General features: G+C 41.0%; 3 protein-coding genes across 12 annotated transcripts in view; all 3 read right to left on the bottom strand.

Annotated features, from left to right (window-relative positions):
- Dnajc9 (DnaJ heat shock protein family (Hsp40) member C9) overlaps positions 1-3524 on the bottom strand; it is a 7090-nt gene extending 3566 nt beyond the window's left edge. The window contains exons 1-3 of the mRNA XM_010606692.2: positions 1351-3524; positions 1060-1200; positions 308-562 (exon numbers count right to left, since the gene is read on the bottom strand). Of these exons, the coding sequence (XP_010604994.1) occupies positions 308-562; positions 1060-1200; positions 1351-1530 (576 nt within the window). The 5' untranslated portion in view covers positions 1531-3524. The remainder of the gene's footprint in view (positions 1-307; positions 563-1059; positions 1201-1350) is intronic.
- Positions 1134-6009, bottom strand: Mrps16 (mitochondrial ribosomal protein S16). 2 transcript variants are annotated; one of them, XM_010606683.3, is made up of 4 exons: positions 5794-6009; positions 5103-5363; positions 4533-4700; positions 1134-1200 (listed from the first exon to the last, which is right to left on the bottom strand). In XM_010606683.3, the coding sequence occupies exons 1-3, from the start codon at positions 5804-5806 to the stop codon at positions 4561-4563; spliced, it is 414 nt and encodes a 137-aa protein (XP_010604985.1). In that variant the 5' UTR covers positions 5807-6009; the 3' UTR covers positions 1134-1200; positions 4533-4560. The 2 variants fall into 2 exon arrangements, with proteins under 2 accessions (XP_010604985.1, XP_010604978.1); XM_010606676.3 differs by lacking the exon at positions 1134-1200 and having other exon boundaries at positions 4215-4700; positions 5794-6008.
- A 1235-nt stretch (positions 6010-7244) lies between these two features.
- Cfap70 (cilia and flagella associated protein 70) overlaps positions 7245-15714 on the bottom strand; it is a 59377-nt gene continuing 50907 nt past the window's right edge. For 7 of the 9 annotated variants that reach the window (XM_010606838.2, XM_010606872.2, XM_033766543.1 and 4 more), the window contains 4 exons: positions 15482-15571; positions 13645-13746; positions 7504-7551; positions 7245-7342 (listed from right to left, as the gene is read on the bottom strand). In XM_010606838.2, coding sequence (XP_010605140.1) covers positions 7262-7342; positions 7504-7551; positions 13645-13746; positions 15482-15571 — 321 coding nt within the window. In that variant the 3' untranslated portion in view covers positions 7245-7261. Of the gene's footprint in view, positions 7343-7503; positions 7552-10853; positions 10884-13644; positions 13747-15481; positions 15572-15714 lie in introns of those variants that run through there. The other 2 variants (XM_010606865.2, XM_010606857.2) reach the window with 2 other exon arrangements.

The raw sequence follows: 15714 nt of genomic DNA, 5'->3' as shown, positions 1-15714 counted from the left end.
CTCAGGACCTTACGCTTACGGAGGCAGGCGGCAGAACCACTGAGCTAAATCCCCGGCCCATTACTTTACCTCTTAAGGAATGCTTCAGCCAAACTTCAAGAGCTGGCCCATATGACAAACTGTCATTTTAAGATCACACTATTTAAACAATTCATGCAGAAATCTTGAGCATCACATAGCAAAATGAAAGTTTTTATTGAAGAACCCCCATTTAATTATATGAAAATTATAGATCTACTGTATATTAAACTTTAAAAAAAGAATGGAGGAAAAAGATATAAATCACTAATAGCATTCAAACTCTTACCCTCCTTTTCCTTGCATTCATTTTTTGTTTTGATTCTTTAACAAAGGCGTTATAGGAAGGGACCTCTCCAGCATCAATAGCTTGCTGAATGATATTTCTTATCCTGGGTTCCTCTGTATACTCCACACACAGCACAGACTCCATGATCTGGTTCATATCACCCTTGAAATCCAGATAGGCCTGTTTAATATCGGCCAACTCTTCCTCAGAACCTTTGTACGTCTTTTCAAAAGCTTGAATGTCTTCTAGAGATATCTGATGACAAAGCAGATGGCTTTAACTTCAAGAATTTTAAATAACAGGTATACTAGTAAAACACAAGATTTAAGTGTTGAAATGCTTCTTCCTCAAAACAACAGTTGCTTGAATCAAAATTGTCGCCAGAAACTACATTTCCTATGCCTAAGCTTTTCCAGAGTTCTCCCTAACCCAAACTTTAAAACTGCTAAACTGGGGACCAAATAAGATAAATTTAAATGAAGTTTCTAAGGTGGGAAGAGACTAGATAAACATTCAGCCCTTGGATTTGGATATGTAAAATAAAACACAGCCTGGAGAAAAATCCACCCCCTTCGAAGCGACAGTCATCCACCAAGAAATGACTCATTTCAGTTAGTGTTATGTATATTTAAAGGCCATAATTAAATTCCCTCAATTTCATTAACACAGAATTCAAGGCCTTATGCTCACCCAGTAAATGCCTGCTGACTGCATGATGGGAAACATCACAAAGAAAGCTCTAAAGCCCCTACCTTTTTAAAGAGTAACCTCCAATACGCCTCCCAGTCCCGGTCTTGGTTGAGCACAGCACAGTCCTCGTCCACTGTTCCCTGCTCATCGTACACTGCTCTCTGCTCCTTGTCACTTAGAACTGCATAGACTTTCCCCAGTATCTGAGGGAAACGAGCATCCAAAAGTCACCCTTATACCCCCCACTGAAACCGCGCCGCGAGAAATAAAGGTTAGAAAACGCCGGGCCGCGCACTGCGCCCGAGCGGCGCCAGGTGGCCAGGAGATAAGTCTGGGTCGGAATCCGAGCGGACCTGAAAGCGGCGGGTGGCGTCCTCTTTGTCGCCCTCGTCCACCCGGTCGGGGTGCACCTGCAGGGACACCTTGTGGTAGCCGCGTCGGACCTCGCCGTCCGAGGCCTCGCGCCGCACGCCCAGCACCCGGTAAAGGTCGTCGGTACCAAACTCCTGCTCGCACAGCTCCAGTAGCCCCATGCTGGGCCGGGGGAAGGCAGCCTCCGCGAACACAGAGGGTCACAGCTGCTCCAGTTCCAGCAGAGCCGACTTTCTTTTCCCGCTCAAAAAGCCCACGGCGCCTGCGTCACAGAAGGCGCAGAAGGGGCGGAGCCATGCGCGCAGCTACGCTCTACGGCGGCCGCAGAGGGGCGTGGCAAGTGGCGCTGCCCGCGAAAACTCGGTTTAGAGCTGAGGCTGCTCTGGCGTTCTGGTCTCTCAGCACTCCAAGAGCTGGCAACCTTCAGGGTTCGGATACCTCTTCCGAGCAGCCCTCGTCCCCTTACTCTGGAAATATTACGTCTGTCTTACCCCGAACGTCCCAGCACAGAAACATCCACTGATAATATAGAATGTCCCGCTATTAGGTTACATTAATAGAAAAAAAAATTAGTGGAAATTGGTCAAATAGCCAGCATTCAGCAGTTATACATGGCTTAACCTAACAGTTTAAAAGATTTGGTTAAAGATGATCCTCAAGCAGTACAGCTGTAGGCCAGTAATTGTAACCTATGGGCCGAGGTTGCTGGGGTACTTCTCCCTCAAACATAGCAGGGGGAAAAGAACTATTGAACAAAAAGCACAAAACACCAGTCTTAGTTTAAAAAACTATCTATATTGCACAATCAACCTCTCCTTCCAGCTCCCTTTACCTTATCTATTGACCCAATACGACCCTAGTAAAAATACAAGCTGCTGAAACAGGTCTATGTAACATTTGTAAAGTCCAACACATCTGAGCAGATGGATTTGAGCTGACAGCAGGCTGGGCTGCAGAATCATCCTTGACAGGGTGGGAAACTTGGGCCTGGGGATCCAAAACAAGACAAAGCCTGAAGAAAAATTTGGAAACTAAGAAGATAAGCTCCCTTTAGACATATGTGTACATATACCTTGGATTAATAATCTAAAATGCAAAGTGAATTTGCAACTGGCAAAAATTCAAAAATGCTAAAAATAATACATTTTATATCACTTCCTCTTACTGGTCAAGACTTTGCAGAATCACACTGCACTCTGACATTAGGTTTCTGCAAAGCCTCTGACTCTCCAGGATATGCTAGTATCTTACAAAATTCCAGAGTTGCCAAGGTTTTCAAAGCCTTTTTTTCTCCAATCCAAAATCAAAGCCATCAAAAGTCAGTTCCTCTCCATCTTTCCTGGTTTCAGTCTCCTCAAAACAAGTGCTGGTCAACCAGCAACAACCCTTGGGGAGGCTCAGTGACCCAGAATTTGAGATGACTAATAATTGTTCTTAAAATATAGAATCCTGAAAAGCAAATAGCGTATCAATAGAATTAGAACCTTCTTTGTAAATTCCGTTTCTTACTATGCCAGTATTTGAAGTCTATATTATCTGAAGTGTGCAGTAACACAATGTAATTTAGGTATATGGGTGTTGAACTGTGCAGTTTTGGCTGGGACAATATTTAGCTTTGGCCCAACTGGCATTTATACTACCACACTCATGATACACAGGTAAGATTCTACCACTGATGGGCTTGAACCCAAGGAGCACTGAGTTATGTCTCCAGGCCTGTTAAAATTTTTTCTTCTGAGAGGGTCTAAGTTACCCAGGATGGTCTTGAACTTGCAATCCTCCTGCCTCAGCCTCCCAAGTAAGTAACTGGGATTACAGGCATGCACAATAACACCTAGCTATACTAACTCCTTAAGACTTTTGAAACCCTCCTATGTTTTTCTGCAACATAGATATTATGTTAGAAGGAAGCCTGTAGGTGTCTGAACCTTATATTGCTGGGCAAGTTTCTCCCTCCCCAGCTACAGCTTTCTCATCTGTAAAGTGGAGAGAACGAACCCTCCTTACCATAATGATACCTTACAATCCTTACAATAATGTTGCACATAAAGGGTGTGGAGATTTATGTAAGTGCTTTTACAACATTAGCTTCCTTCTAATTTCTCATTCTTCTTTTATTATGTATTTATTTATGGTACCGGGGATTGCACTCAGGTCCCTGTGCTTGCAAGGCAGGCGGCAGAACCACTGAGCTAAATCCCCAGCCCCTAATTTTTCATTCTTAAAAGATAGGCTGTTAGGGTTGGGGATTTAGCTCAATAGTTCTAGCACCTGCCTCACAAGAACAAGGGTGCGAGTTTGATCCCTGGTACCAAAAAAAAAAAAAAAGGCTGTTATAGCCTGAAAGCAATTTTCACAATCATTCTGTCTTTGTAAAAGTAATTATTGTGTGTCAAACAAAGCAATACATTTTCAGGTACAGAAACAGTGTACGTGTGGTGGCACATGTCAGTAATCCCAGTTCTCTGGGAGGCTGCACCAGGTAGTTCCTACATTCCAGACTAACCTGGGCAACTCAACAACTTCAATGAGACCCTGCCTCAAAATAAAAAAAGAGGTTGGGGATATAAAGGCCGTGAGTTTAATCACCAGTAATGGAAAAAAGAAAAAAGCAAAACAATAAACAAGGCAACTCTGTTCTTGAGCTTGTGGGATGACTATAAATAAGGAACATTTAGATTGGCCAAGAACACTCTGGCTGGGGGCAAGAAAGTCCAGCCACGCATCATGGCAAATGCTTGTAATACTAGTACTCTGCAAGGCTAAAAGCAGGTGGACAGCAAGTTGTGGCCCAGCCTGGGCAACTTAATGAGACCTTGTTTCAAAATTTAAAAGGGACTGGGAATGCAGCTCAGTATAAAGACCCTGGGTTCAATCCCCAGGTAACACCAAAACAAGAAAGAAAGCAGGAAGTTCCTTGGCAGGCAACAGATTGTAAAATTGTCCAAATGATCCAACATTCCCTACAGCTACTGTTTTTGCCAAGACAAAGGCCAAAAGAAGCTAATTAGTATCCAGACCCAGCTCTTACGCTGGAGAAGAACAAAGCTCTTGGTGGACCCCACTTAGGCCAGGCCTGAAGAGCATGAGTGACTCAGAAAACTCCATTTATTGTTCTTCAAAACTAACAAAATTAAAAGCTCTGCATATAGAAGATCTTGACCTTGTAACCACTGCCATGTTCACTGAAGTCAGCTTGCTTCTGCTTCTGTTTCTGTAGCCTCTGCGTTTGTTTTCTGAGAAGCTAAGAGGATTGCACGTGCCCGTTTCCTTCGCAGTCTCTCAGCATTTGTAATCATCATAGGATGCAGGGGGAAAAAGCCAGACAGACCTAAAAGCAACAGGATTTTCATTTATTAAAATGTAATTTAAGTCAATATTTCCCTGGACACTGTGTCACAGAGCTGAGGACTGAGCCCTAACCCAAGGCACAGATGTCTTGTCCCTCACCTTCCTCCCCTCACTTATATCAATGTGGTAGTGAATAATATCTACCTTCTAGTCTAACGCTACTCTACTTGAAAAAAAGGTAATCTGATAGTCATTAGAGACAAACTATTGCCATCTTTGGCAGAAAACCCCATCACTCAAAAAGTCTCATAAAGAAGTCCATCTCCAGATTGGAAATGACAATCAGTTCATAACTTCAGCTTCAATAATTTATCATTCTCACTGTGCTGCAGCTGACTTCAGAGTAAAACCCTTGAATGATGCAGAACCAGAGTTAAGTTACCCAGAAGCTTCTCCATAGGCTTAGAGAGGTGGGCCCCACAGCCAATCCAATGCCGGATCCTCTCCAGATTCAGGGCGACGAGTTTTTCCCCGTGACTGTTGGGCAGTGGATCATAAGAGCCCAACTGCTCCACAAAACGACCATCCCTGGGACACTTGTTGTGAGCAGCAACAATGCGGTAAAAGGGCCGGTTGGCGCAGCCACCCAGAGCAAGGCGGATGGTTAAGTGGCCACCGCGGTAGGCCTTGCAGAGGGTGGTACCTGCAGAGAAATAGCTGGTTAGGCCACAAGAACGGATGCCACAAAATGGGCAAATGGAGATCGAGGACCAATTCCTATCTTCCACTGACATGTCCTCATTTCCAATCTATTCTAGTAAATCTTGATTCCATCCATCCTCCTTTGTGAAACTCCCCCTTCACCACTCCAACCAGAGATTACCTCTTCTCAGCCCAAATCCACTCAGCACGGGCCTGCCATTTACTCGCTCTGTGCCCTTCCTGTATCTTTAGCTGCCTCATTTGCAAAATAAGATGGTTTCAGTGAAGATTAAGTGGGGGAAAAACTGACAAGAGGATCGGCTGTAAGCGGATGGACTCCAGCGCGCCTAAGGAAGCGCAGCTCCACTTGTTCTCGGGCGCCCCAACCCCTGCGGCCCCCCAGAAAGTCTCAAGGGACACAGATAACTCACTAAGCTGGACCATGGCGCAGCCGGCGTGCAGATCCTCGGTGGTCCCGCTGGTCCCACAGCCTAGGGCCGGGGCCTCCGACCCACAGAAAAATTAACTCGAAAGGTCAATTCCCAGAGACGCTGAGACTCCTACCGGCTACGGAAGCCTAAAAGGCTCAGTTTCAGAAGCAGATGCTCGACTAGCTCCTTTTCTGCTTTTTGGCCCTATACTTCCCATCATGCAACACGGCCCTACCCCCTGCGTTTTAGATTGAGGGAGAGGCGCTGCATTTGACGTCTGTGGGAGTGACAATGCGATCTCTCCTTCCGAGTCCCAGTTGGCATGAAGTTTTGGGGGAGTCCTAGGTGGTCAGTAAGAGTGCTAATCCCTGGGCAAAATCCTTCCACCTTGCAAACATTTTCTGGACATGCTTAGGGCGGGACGCTGTGGTGTCCGGAGAACCCCAGGGCCGTGAATAGACTGTGCAGGGGGGCAGACAGGAAGTTGATACTCCCTCAGGAAGACTTAAGCAGGTAGAGTTGGGGCCGCAAATAGGAGGATTATAAATGACTACAGGTTACCTTTCTCAGTTAAATAATTTGTTCCTCTTCTTTAGTCTCCCACCACCGAAGAGGCAGGCACACCATAAAAAAATAAAGGGGAAATCCTTATACCTGTTTTTGCTGTACTGTGAAAGTGGTAGATTGAGGGCTGGGGATTTAGCTCAGTGGTTCCACCGCCTGCCTCGCAAGCACAAGGTCCCGAGTTTGATCCCCAGTACCAAAAAAAGTGCTGGGTTGTAGTATCATTTCTTGTCATCCCAAGCCCAAGGATACGACCTCACTAGTCAAGAGTTTTGCTTCTCATACGGTAGTGGTGATGTCTTCGTGGAGGCCTTGTGGTTTAGATCCACGAAGATAACCCCTGGTTGATTACAGGGAGTTAGTTCCACCCACTTCAGCAAAGATCTCTGTTCACTGCTGGCTGGTTCTAAAGGGCCTGGCACAACTAATAGGCCCTTTCTCCAACATTGTGAACTAGCATAGCAGTCCGTAGAGCTCACCTCTAAAGATGATGCCTTAATTCCCGAGTTCCAGTAAGTAAACCTAGCCAAGGGCCTTAGCAGCACACTTCCAGTAGTAACTCAGTGAGCTTTCATCAGAAACCTATTGACCCCACTAGACCTTTATTTTATTTACATATAACTAATGATGTATTAAATATATAATTACAATTCCATATATATGTGATGTATAACTCAGTGTGCTTTTAACTCTAAAACCACACTGATGAATTTTTCATTTCTTGTTTTTATTATGATCCCATTTACTGTTAACTAGTAAAACTTCCAGTTAGAGCCAATGGAAATATGTAAGTTTCTGTTGATAGTGAACATTCTTTGGTTCTCCAGCTCCAGGCTTCACGTGGTCAGATTATCGTGGAAAGGAGCTCAGGGTCCCACACAGAACATTCTTCAGTTTAAGAATGTCAGAAAGATGGATCTCCAAATCCAACCATCTCCTGTACCATGCGGATCTCTTCAAGCAAAGCCTCATCCTTCAGTTTCAGCTACATGAAAAATGGAAGAACACGTCATATCTGTACACTATATACCTTTGAAGAACTCCCATTTGAACACCTCCTATTTCTGGGGCCAAAGCCAATGAAAACAGTTCCTCAGAATAGAACTGGCTTTGTGTGTCTGTGCTGGGGACGTGTCCACAACGTACCTTTACTGTATATTTGTAAGCCTGCTCAGCTTCCAGTTGACGTCCAGCCTGAAAAAAGTACAGCAGCTGGTGGTGAATGCACATCAGAAGCATCATGGTGGGGAAGTACACGGTCTCAGATATTTCTACCTGGCACAGGGGATAGCAGCTGCCCAGTTAAGAACCTCTGAATCTGGGGATACACTGCCTGCCTCGCAATCTTAAGGACCCAAGTTCGATCTCCGGTATCAAAAAAACAAACAAACAAGAACCTCTGAATTTAGAAGGGAAACAGGAAAATGGAAGCTGATAGGAAAGTTGGCATTTTCAAAACTCTCCTTGATTTGCGAAAATTTAAAGGCATTTTGGATTCTAAATTTTTTCTGAAAGCACCATAAATCATTTATTCATTTTAGGATTGAAGCCACTTTGTTGCACATTGCACATTGCAGTGCTAATATGTGATTTACACTGTTTTCATTGTGATGTTTTAAATGCTTAGGAATGTGTCTGGATATAGCATTTGCCAAACTGTATATATGAATGTGACCAAATAATGCCACATTGGATTTTAAAGTGTGACATAAATTTATGTCCACTAGCAACTAAGAGAATCTTTATCAATGTTGGTAATATCATATTTTAATTTTTGCCATTCTGATGGATGTGAATGTCTGCCACGTTATTTTATGTTGCATTTCCATTTTATCAGAGAGGCTGAGTTTCTTTTCATGCAAATATTGATTTTTGTAATCTCTACTTCAGCAAACTGCATATTCCTATCCTCTGCCCATATTTAGTCAGATTGTTTATGGTTCTTTTCCCTTTTGTAGGAACTATTCATATAACCAACCTGAACATAATCCTATTTTAGTGTTCTTGTTATACATGAGTTGCCAATATTAAAGTAGTTAATTTACTGCAATTTATTTTTGGCTTCTGCTTTTACAATCCTAAGAAAACTTCTGTACCCCAAAGGCATAAAGGTATTCTCTACATTTCTTCTAAATATTAAGAGTTTGCTTTTAAGATTTGGATCTTTAAACCAGCTGGAATTGTATGTGTGTGTCTGTGGTATGAAGTAAGGAACTGATTTTTTGTTTCATATGGCTAGGAACCAATTGCCTCACCACTATTTTTTGAATTATTACTTGTTTCTCATTTTAGGAGGGCTATATTGTCTTTCGAATAGCTACGTTAAAGTATAATGTACATACCTTAAAAACCACTAATTTCAAAATTCAGTTGTTCATTGCTTTTGTTTTTTGGTTTTGACACAAGGTTTCACTTTGTAGCCCAGGCTTACCTTGAACTTCCCACCTCAGCCTCTCAAGTGTTGGTACAGGTATGCACCCACTACACCTGGCTAGATTCAGTTGTTCAACAATCAACATGATCCAGCTTTTGTTGTTGTTGTTTTTGGTACCAGGGATCAAACTCAGGACCTTGTGCTTGCGAGGCAGGCATTGGCCCCACTGAGATAAATCCCCAGCCCCACATAATATAAGAAGACTTGTATTACCCTAGAAAGTTCTGTTTGTAGTCAGTCCCATTCCACCATGGCTCCAAGTAAGTATTAATCTATTTTGAGTCTCTACAGTTTCCCTACTTTCAAATAAATGGAATCATATATAATCTTTTAATTGTATCTGTGGTTTACCCATACTGTTATGTGAATCAGAATTCCATTTTAATTGTTGATAGTACTCTCTTGTGTAAATAAACCTAATTTAGCCATTTACTGGTGGAAATTTAAAATGTTTCTAGTTTTTAGCTTTTAGTAAATGCTGTGATTAAAATTCACATACAAAAATGCAAGGTCCTTACATGTGTAAATACTGAATAGTTTCTCTGGTGTGAATAAACTATAATAGTACATAAGATCCTAATGATATAATTGACAATGTGAAATAGGAAGAAAGGGGCTAAAGGTGTGGGGAAAGTGGGAAGGGTAGGGGAAAGGTAATAAGGGAAAAGAAAAAATATGAGAAAATGAAAAATGGAAATAAAGTGTTTGTAAAGGGGGAGGGGAGAAGGGGGTAAAGGGAGGGCAGGGACAAGGGGAAAAAATGAGAACCAAGACCTGTCATGTAAAGGTACAAGATCTCAATAATGAATGTAACTGTACTGTATACCTAAAATGTACCAATAAACTTATGAGGAAAAAAAAAAAAAACCCACAAGGTCCTGAGTTCGATCCTTGGTACCAAAAAAAATTTTTTTTTTCACGTAAAAATCATTGTGTGGACAAATGTTTTCACTTTTCTTTGCTAGATACAGATAAATGAAATTGCTAGGAAACAAACTAAATGTATATTTAACTGTTCTAGAATCTGCCAAACTGTATTCATCACTTTACAGCCCTACGAGTAATATAAGTGTTCCAGTTTATCCACATCTTTGTAAACAATTGATATCATCTTTTTTTTACTTATTCTTTTTTCTCTTAAATTCTTTTATTGGTACATTTTAGGTATTCAATACATTTACATTCATCATTGAGAACTTGTACCTTTACATGATGTATCTTGGATATTTAACTTATTCTAATGAGTTTATTGTGTGGATAAATTTTCATTATCTCCCCACCACTACCAGGGATTGAACTCAGGACCTTACACTTATGAGACAGGTGCCACTGAGCTAAATTATGGGCCAGTTTTCCTTATCTTAATGAAATATCTTTTAAAAATATATACAGTGTTACCTTGGTTCATGAACTTCTTTCCACAATTCTCATCACAAACCAAATTGAACAAGAACGAAATCAAATTTCCCCACACAGTCAACATTGAATCTAACCATTGAATTTGATTTGGTTCTTATCCAATTCTGTCTGTGACCACAATTGTGGAAAGAATCAAATTCAGGAACTGAGGTACCACTGTATAGCATAATTACATAATAAACAAAAAATAACAAGAATAGTTTTCTTACTTTTGCTATATATTCATTTATACACATTTACATATGTATGTACTGTATATGTGTGTATACTTTAACTTTTCCTGAACATCTGAGAATAAATTCCAAACATGAAGCAATATTCCTATTTCAATGTGTTTTCTAAAATCAAACATATGGGCTGGGGATTTAGCTTAGTGGCACCATGCCTGCCTCACAAGCACAAGGTCCTGGTACTGCAAAAAAATTTTTTTAAAAAAAATCAAACATATTGGGCTGGGGATTTAGCTCAGTGGTTCCGGCCCCTGCCTCGCAAACACAGGACCTGAGTTCGATCCCTGGTACAAAAAAAAAAAAAAGAAAAAGAAAAGAAAAAAAAACAATCAAACATATTCTGTTATATAGCCACAGTACAATTATCAAAATGAGATTAATATAGATTTAATACTATCATCTAATCCACATACCTCATAGAGATCTAATTATCCCAATAATTCCTTTAAAAAAATAAAACCCAGGATCATACATTACATTTATTATTTATATCTTCTTTTTTTGATTGAACTCATGACCTTGTGCTTGCAAGGTAGGCACAGTGCCACTGAGCTACATCCCTGGCCCTTCATTTTCTTTTAATCTAGAATAGTTTCTGAGTCTTTGTGTTTTATGGCACTGGCATTTTAAAATAAGTACAGCACAGTTATTTTGTAAAATATTCTCTAGTTTATGTTGTCTGATGTTTTTCTCATGACCATATCAGGTTATGAATACCACAAAAATGATGTCATGTTCTCCTCCACCCATCACATCAGGAGGCACATGCTCTTTATGTCAGTACTGGTGGTACTAACTGATCATTTGTTTAGATAACAATCTTCCAGGCTTCTTTACTATATTACTCTTCCTGCCTTGTAATATGTCTGTGGGGAGATACTTTGAGACTCTGCGAATACCTTAGTCTTTAAACTTTCACCCCTAGTCTTTGCACACACTGATGAATGTTCACTGACTGAACTACCATTATGGTTTCCAAATTGTATTTTCTAATTCCATCATTCTTTCTAACTTATTAATTGGCTTTCTGTAAAGTTTCTGGTCTCTACCATTTACTTATATTGCTAGAATTCAGTTTCTTGTACTAATAGGCGGGTCCCTACTTCTTTGTGGATCTCAGCTGGGCTACTCTTAGCTTCTAGAGACCATTCACATTCCTTGACATCTTTTTCCACCTTAAAACTACCTATGGTGATTAGAGTGACTCCTAGTTCAGAAGATTTGTTTGACTGGGTCAGATAATCTCTGTATCTTGGTGCAGTGCCACTGAGCTAGATCCCTGGCCCTCTTTTTAAAAAAGTATTTTATTTAAACATACACATTGTTTGAAGAAGTCAGCAGTATGCTGCATAGCAAATATATTCTTTTTTGTTGTTGTTGTTGTTTGCTTCTGCTTCCTGTTGTGTTTGTGGTGCTATGAATCAAACCCAGGGCCTAGTGCATGCTAAGCACTATATCCCCAGACCAGATAAACTCTGTATCTTGAGGTCAACTAATTTGGGACTTTAATTTCATCTGCAAAATCCCTTCACAGCAGCACCTAGCTTAGCGTTTGATGGTACAGTGCCGGGGAAGAGGGGACATCTTTAGAATTCTACTTAGCACAAGACCTCATATTTGAAAGTGTCACATAATTTCTTCTTTGATCAATGAATTAATTTCAGGCATATTCTTAGGTTTTGCAAGTATGTATGTTTTTGAGCTATATTGTAGTTGTTGATTTATAATTTTGTTTTTGTTTTTGTTTTTTGAGACAGGGTCTCACTATGTAGTTGAGACTGACCTGGAACTCACTATATAGCCCATGCTCATCTTGAACTCACAGCAATCCTCCTGCCTTAGTGTCCCGAGTGCTGGGATTACAGGCATGCACCACCACACTCAGCGTTGATTTATAATTTTACTACAGTGTGATACGCATGTACTTGTGGTACCTTTTTGTGGTCGAGCATGTGTTCAGCTTTTATAAGTGATTCATGTTTGAAATGTGTCCTCTAACTTTTAAGAGCAGAGTTATATATTGGTGTTTGTTCAGTTAATTGTGAGATAGATATACATATCTCCTTATTGTTTTCCCTATTTGATCTATCACTTTCTGAAAGAAGTATATTAAGATCTTTCTTTTTTTCCTTGTAGCTTACAGGCGAAGACTCTCAGGTCCAGTAAGGTTAAGTGACTTGCCTTGTATCCCACAGCTAGTTGGAGTAGAGCTGGCCTAAGAATGCAGATATTTCATAAGCTGATATTTGGAATAGTTATTCCCAAAAGAAAATCCAGTAACATTTTTTGGGGATTTGGTTTTTGGTTTGGGTTTCTGAGACAGGGTCTCACTATGTGGCTCAGGCTGGCCTTGAATTCACTATGTAGCCCAGGCTGGCCTTGAATTTGTGGCAATCCCCCTAGCTCGGCATCTCCAGTGCTGGGATTTACAGGTGTGCTCTACCATGCTTGGCTCCATTAACTTTTATGTTGTTCATTTCTCTTCTCCCTGTCAATTTGGTGTCATATTAACCAGTGGACAACTAAGGGTAGCTCTCAGGACTCCCAGTTTGATCTTAAACTGAAATGCAAATTATTTAACTCTAACCAAAGGGGGTTTATTATTGTAATAGGTACATGACCTATCAGGAATTCCCCTAATACTTCCTACCCAATTCCCCATCTGAATCAAGGACAAACACCCTCAATGAGTAATTCAACAGGAAGAAAAACTCATAGAATATCTCCTTCGCTGATCCTTAATCTAGTTTATGTTCGTACAGAACGCTGCTCCTATCTTTTAAATTTTTGTTGATGTTGTTGTTATTTTTTGAGACAAGGTCACACTATGTAGTCCAGACTGGCTTGAACCATGTAGCCCAGTAGCCCATGTCTGGCTCAAACTTGTGATGTTCTGTTTCAGTCTCCTGGTGCTTGGATCACAGGTATGGGCCATCACACCTGGCTTACATTGTTTCCATTTTTAGAACCTTTCTAGAAAATACATACATTTCTAGAAAAAATACATTTGAATATAACTTTTATCCACATTCCAAGTAGAAGATGCCCAGATTTGGCCTTTTCTTTGTCATAAATATAATGACCAAACTCAGAGCCCATCAAACTTCAGCTATCATGTATTAATGACTATCTGTCTCTTGCTTACTTGGTCCCTAACCTCTGGTCCCTGACAGGGCATTGTGTAAAGACAAGAATTCTACTCACTTTCAGGCAGACCAGAGCCAAATATGCCCATACTTCAGCATTGTGGTTGTTCAGTGCATTGGCTTCAGAGAGAGCATCCTCGGCCTCTGTGAGCTCATCCAACTTGACAGAAAAGGCAACAAATGAATAAGGTGAAGTGGTTTCTGTCTAAGCCAGGTTAGAGTCAACTCAGCTGAAACCACTATGTCCACATAATATGTACATTATCTATATCGTCAACTTTTTCTATTTTTAATGTTATTCCAACAAAATTTTATGTGGTATATAAGCCAATTAAAAGTAGAACTACTTGGGGTCAGGCCAGGGATTTAGCTCAGTGGTTCCGCCTCCTGCCTCACAAGCGCAAGGTCCTGAGTCCAATCCCCAGTACCAAAAAAAAAAAAAAGTAGAACTACTGGGCTGGGGATTTAGTTCAGTGGCACTGAGCCTGCCTCACAAGCACAAGGTCCTAAGTTTAATCCCCAGTACCGAACAAACACGGTCCTAAGTTTAATCCCCAACACCAAAAAAAAAAAAAAAAAAAAAAAAAGAACTACTCTGACTAAAAGCCAGTGAGGGGAATCTGGAGCCCTGCCTGGTCAGCACTCTGCTTATCTCCTCTATCCCTTGTGTCCTCTACAGAAATCCCTTTAGGGCAGCTGTGAAGCATGGAGCTTCAAGGGCCAGGGCTGGAAATCCGTAAGTATTCACTATTATCCTTCAATGATTTCCTCATACGCATTAGGTTGTAGATACATTTTCAGTTTTTCCTTTACATTGTGCATCTCTTTCTTGACACTAAAATCTAACTGACCTATCAAATACTACTGTCTAGAAAGCTTCCTTTCCCCTAATATCACTTATTAACTAAGCAATCGATAATTGTCTAGGGTCTCTCTAGGGTGGTGCCTGAGCTCTAGACGTATGGGGTCGTCACTACTTCTTAAAACCATGAGTTCACTTTATAAAACCTTCCAAAGGCCACCTAAGGAAAGAAGGTAGCTTTCTAAAAGACAAGTTCAGAGAAGAAACACCACTAAGTGCAGTGCCACACCTGGCTTGATCTGTTTTTAACTGAGTAGATTCTTTATCTCCTATATCATCTTTTTCTTACAGATAACATCAAAAGGGATACCTAAACAAAATAGCTTTATTTTATTTATTTATTTATTTATTTATTTATTTATTTATTTATATTTTGGGTACTGGGGATGAACTTGGGACTTTGTACTTGCGAGGCAGGCAGCAGAAGCACTGAGCTAAATCCCTGGCCCAGCATTAAGTGGTTTTTTTGGGGGGCGGGGGTTGAGACAGGGTCTCACTATGTGGTCGAGACTGACCTGAGACTCACTGTGTAGCCCAGGCTGGTCTTGAACTCACAGTGATACTCCTGCCTCAGCCTCCTGAGTGCTGGGATTACAGGTGTGTGCCACCATGCTCAGCTTTCAGCATTAATTTTTTTAAAATATACCTTCCTGTTTCCGATTCTTACAGGATTTTGTTTGTTTGTTTTTGTTTGGAGACAGGGTCTGGCTACATACTCCAGACTAGTTTTGAACTCACTATATAACTCAGGTTGGACAAAAATCTATGGTGATCCTCCTGCTTCAATTTCCTGAGCTCTGGGATTACAGGCTTGCACCACCACACCTGGCTAAGGATTTTTCAAAGGGTATTTTGCTTTTCTAGTTTAGATTGATCTTCAGTTCATGAGCAACTTTGAAGACCAACTTTTCATTACTGCAGACTATCCCAATTGCCATCCCATTGTCATCACAAACTGCCAGTGTACTTGGAAAATCAAGGACTCAAGATCACTTAGGTGCACAGGACTACCCTCAGACCTTCATTCACTCACCCGGTAACAGGCGATTCCTAGTCCCAGCCAGGTAAGGCAGGAAGGAGATCTCTTACAGGCCTGCAGATAGGTTTTCTTTGCCTTCTCATACTATAAGAAGAAAGAGATACTGTTCTAGAAGCTTCAAATGCTGAACTACTAGGAAAATAATGAGACCTCTTGATCCACTTCAGAACAATCTAAGTTAAGTGATTCCTTGGATTGCATTTTTTTTTTTTTTTTTTTTTTTTTTT

Source organism: Fukomys damarensis, unplaced genomic scaffold (assembly GCF_012274545.1).
Source record: "Fukomys damarensis isolate Sample0158 unplaced genomic scaffold, DMR_v1.0_HiC HiC_scaffold_20, whole genome shotgun sequence".
NCBI classification, from domain to species: Eukaryota; Metazoa; Chordata; class Mammalia; order Rodentia; family Bathyergidae; genus Fukomys; species Fukomys damarensis.
Note: the sequence above shows the minus strand (reverse complement) of the source record. Positions and strands in the feature narration are given on the sequence as shown.

What these genes read in the sequence shown, in the direction of transcription:
- Mrps16 (XM_010606683.3), bottom strand. An exon ending in GCCTATGGAGAAGCTTCTGG is followed by an intron (nt 4,701 to 5,102) that starts GTAACTTAACTC and finishes TGTTGCTTTTAG; the next exon opens with GTCTGTCTGGCTTTTTCCCC.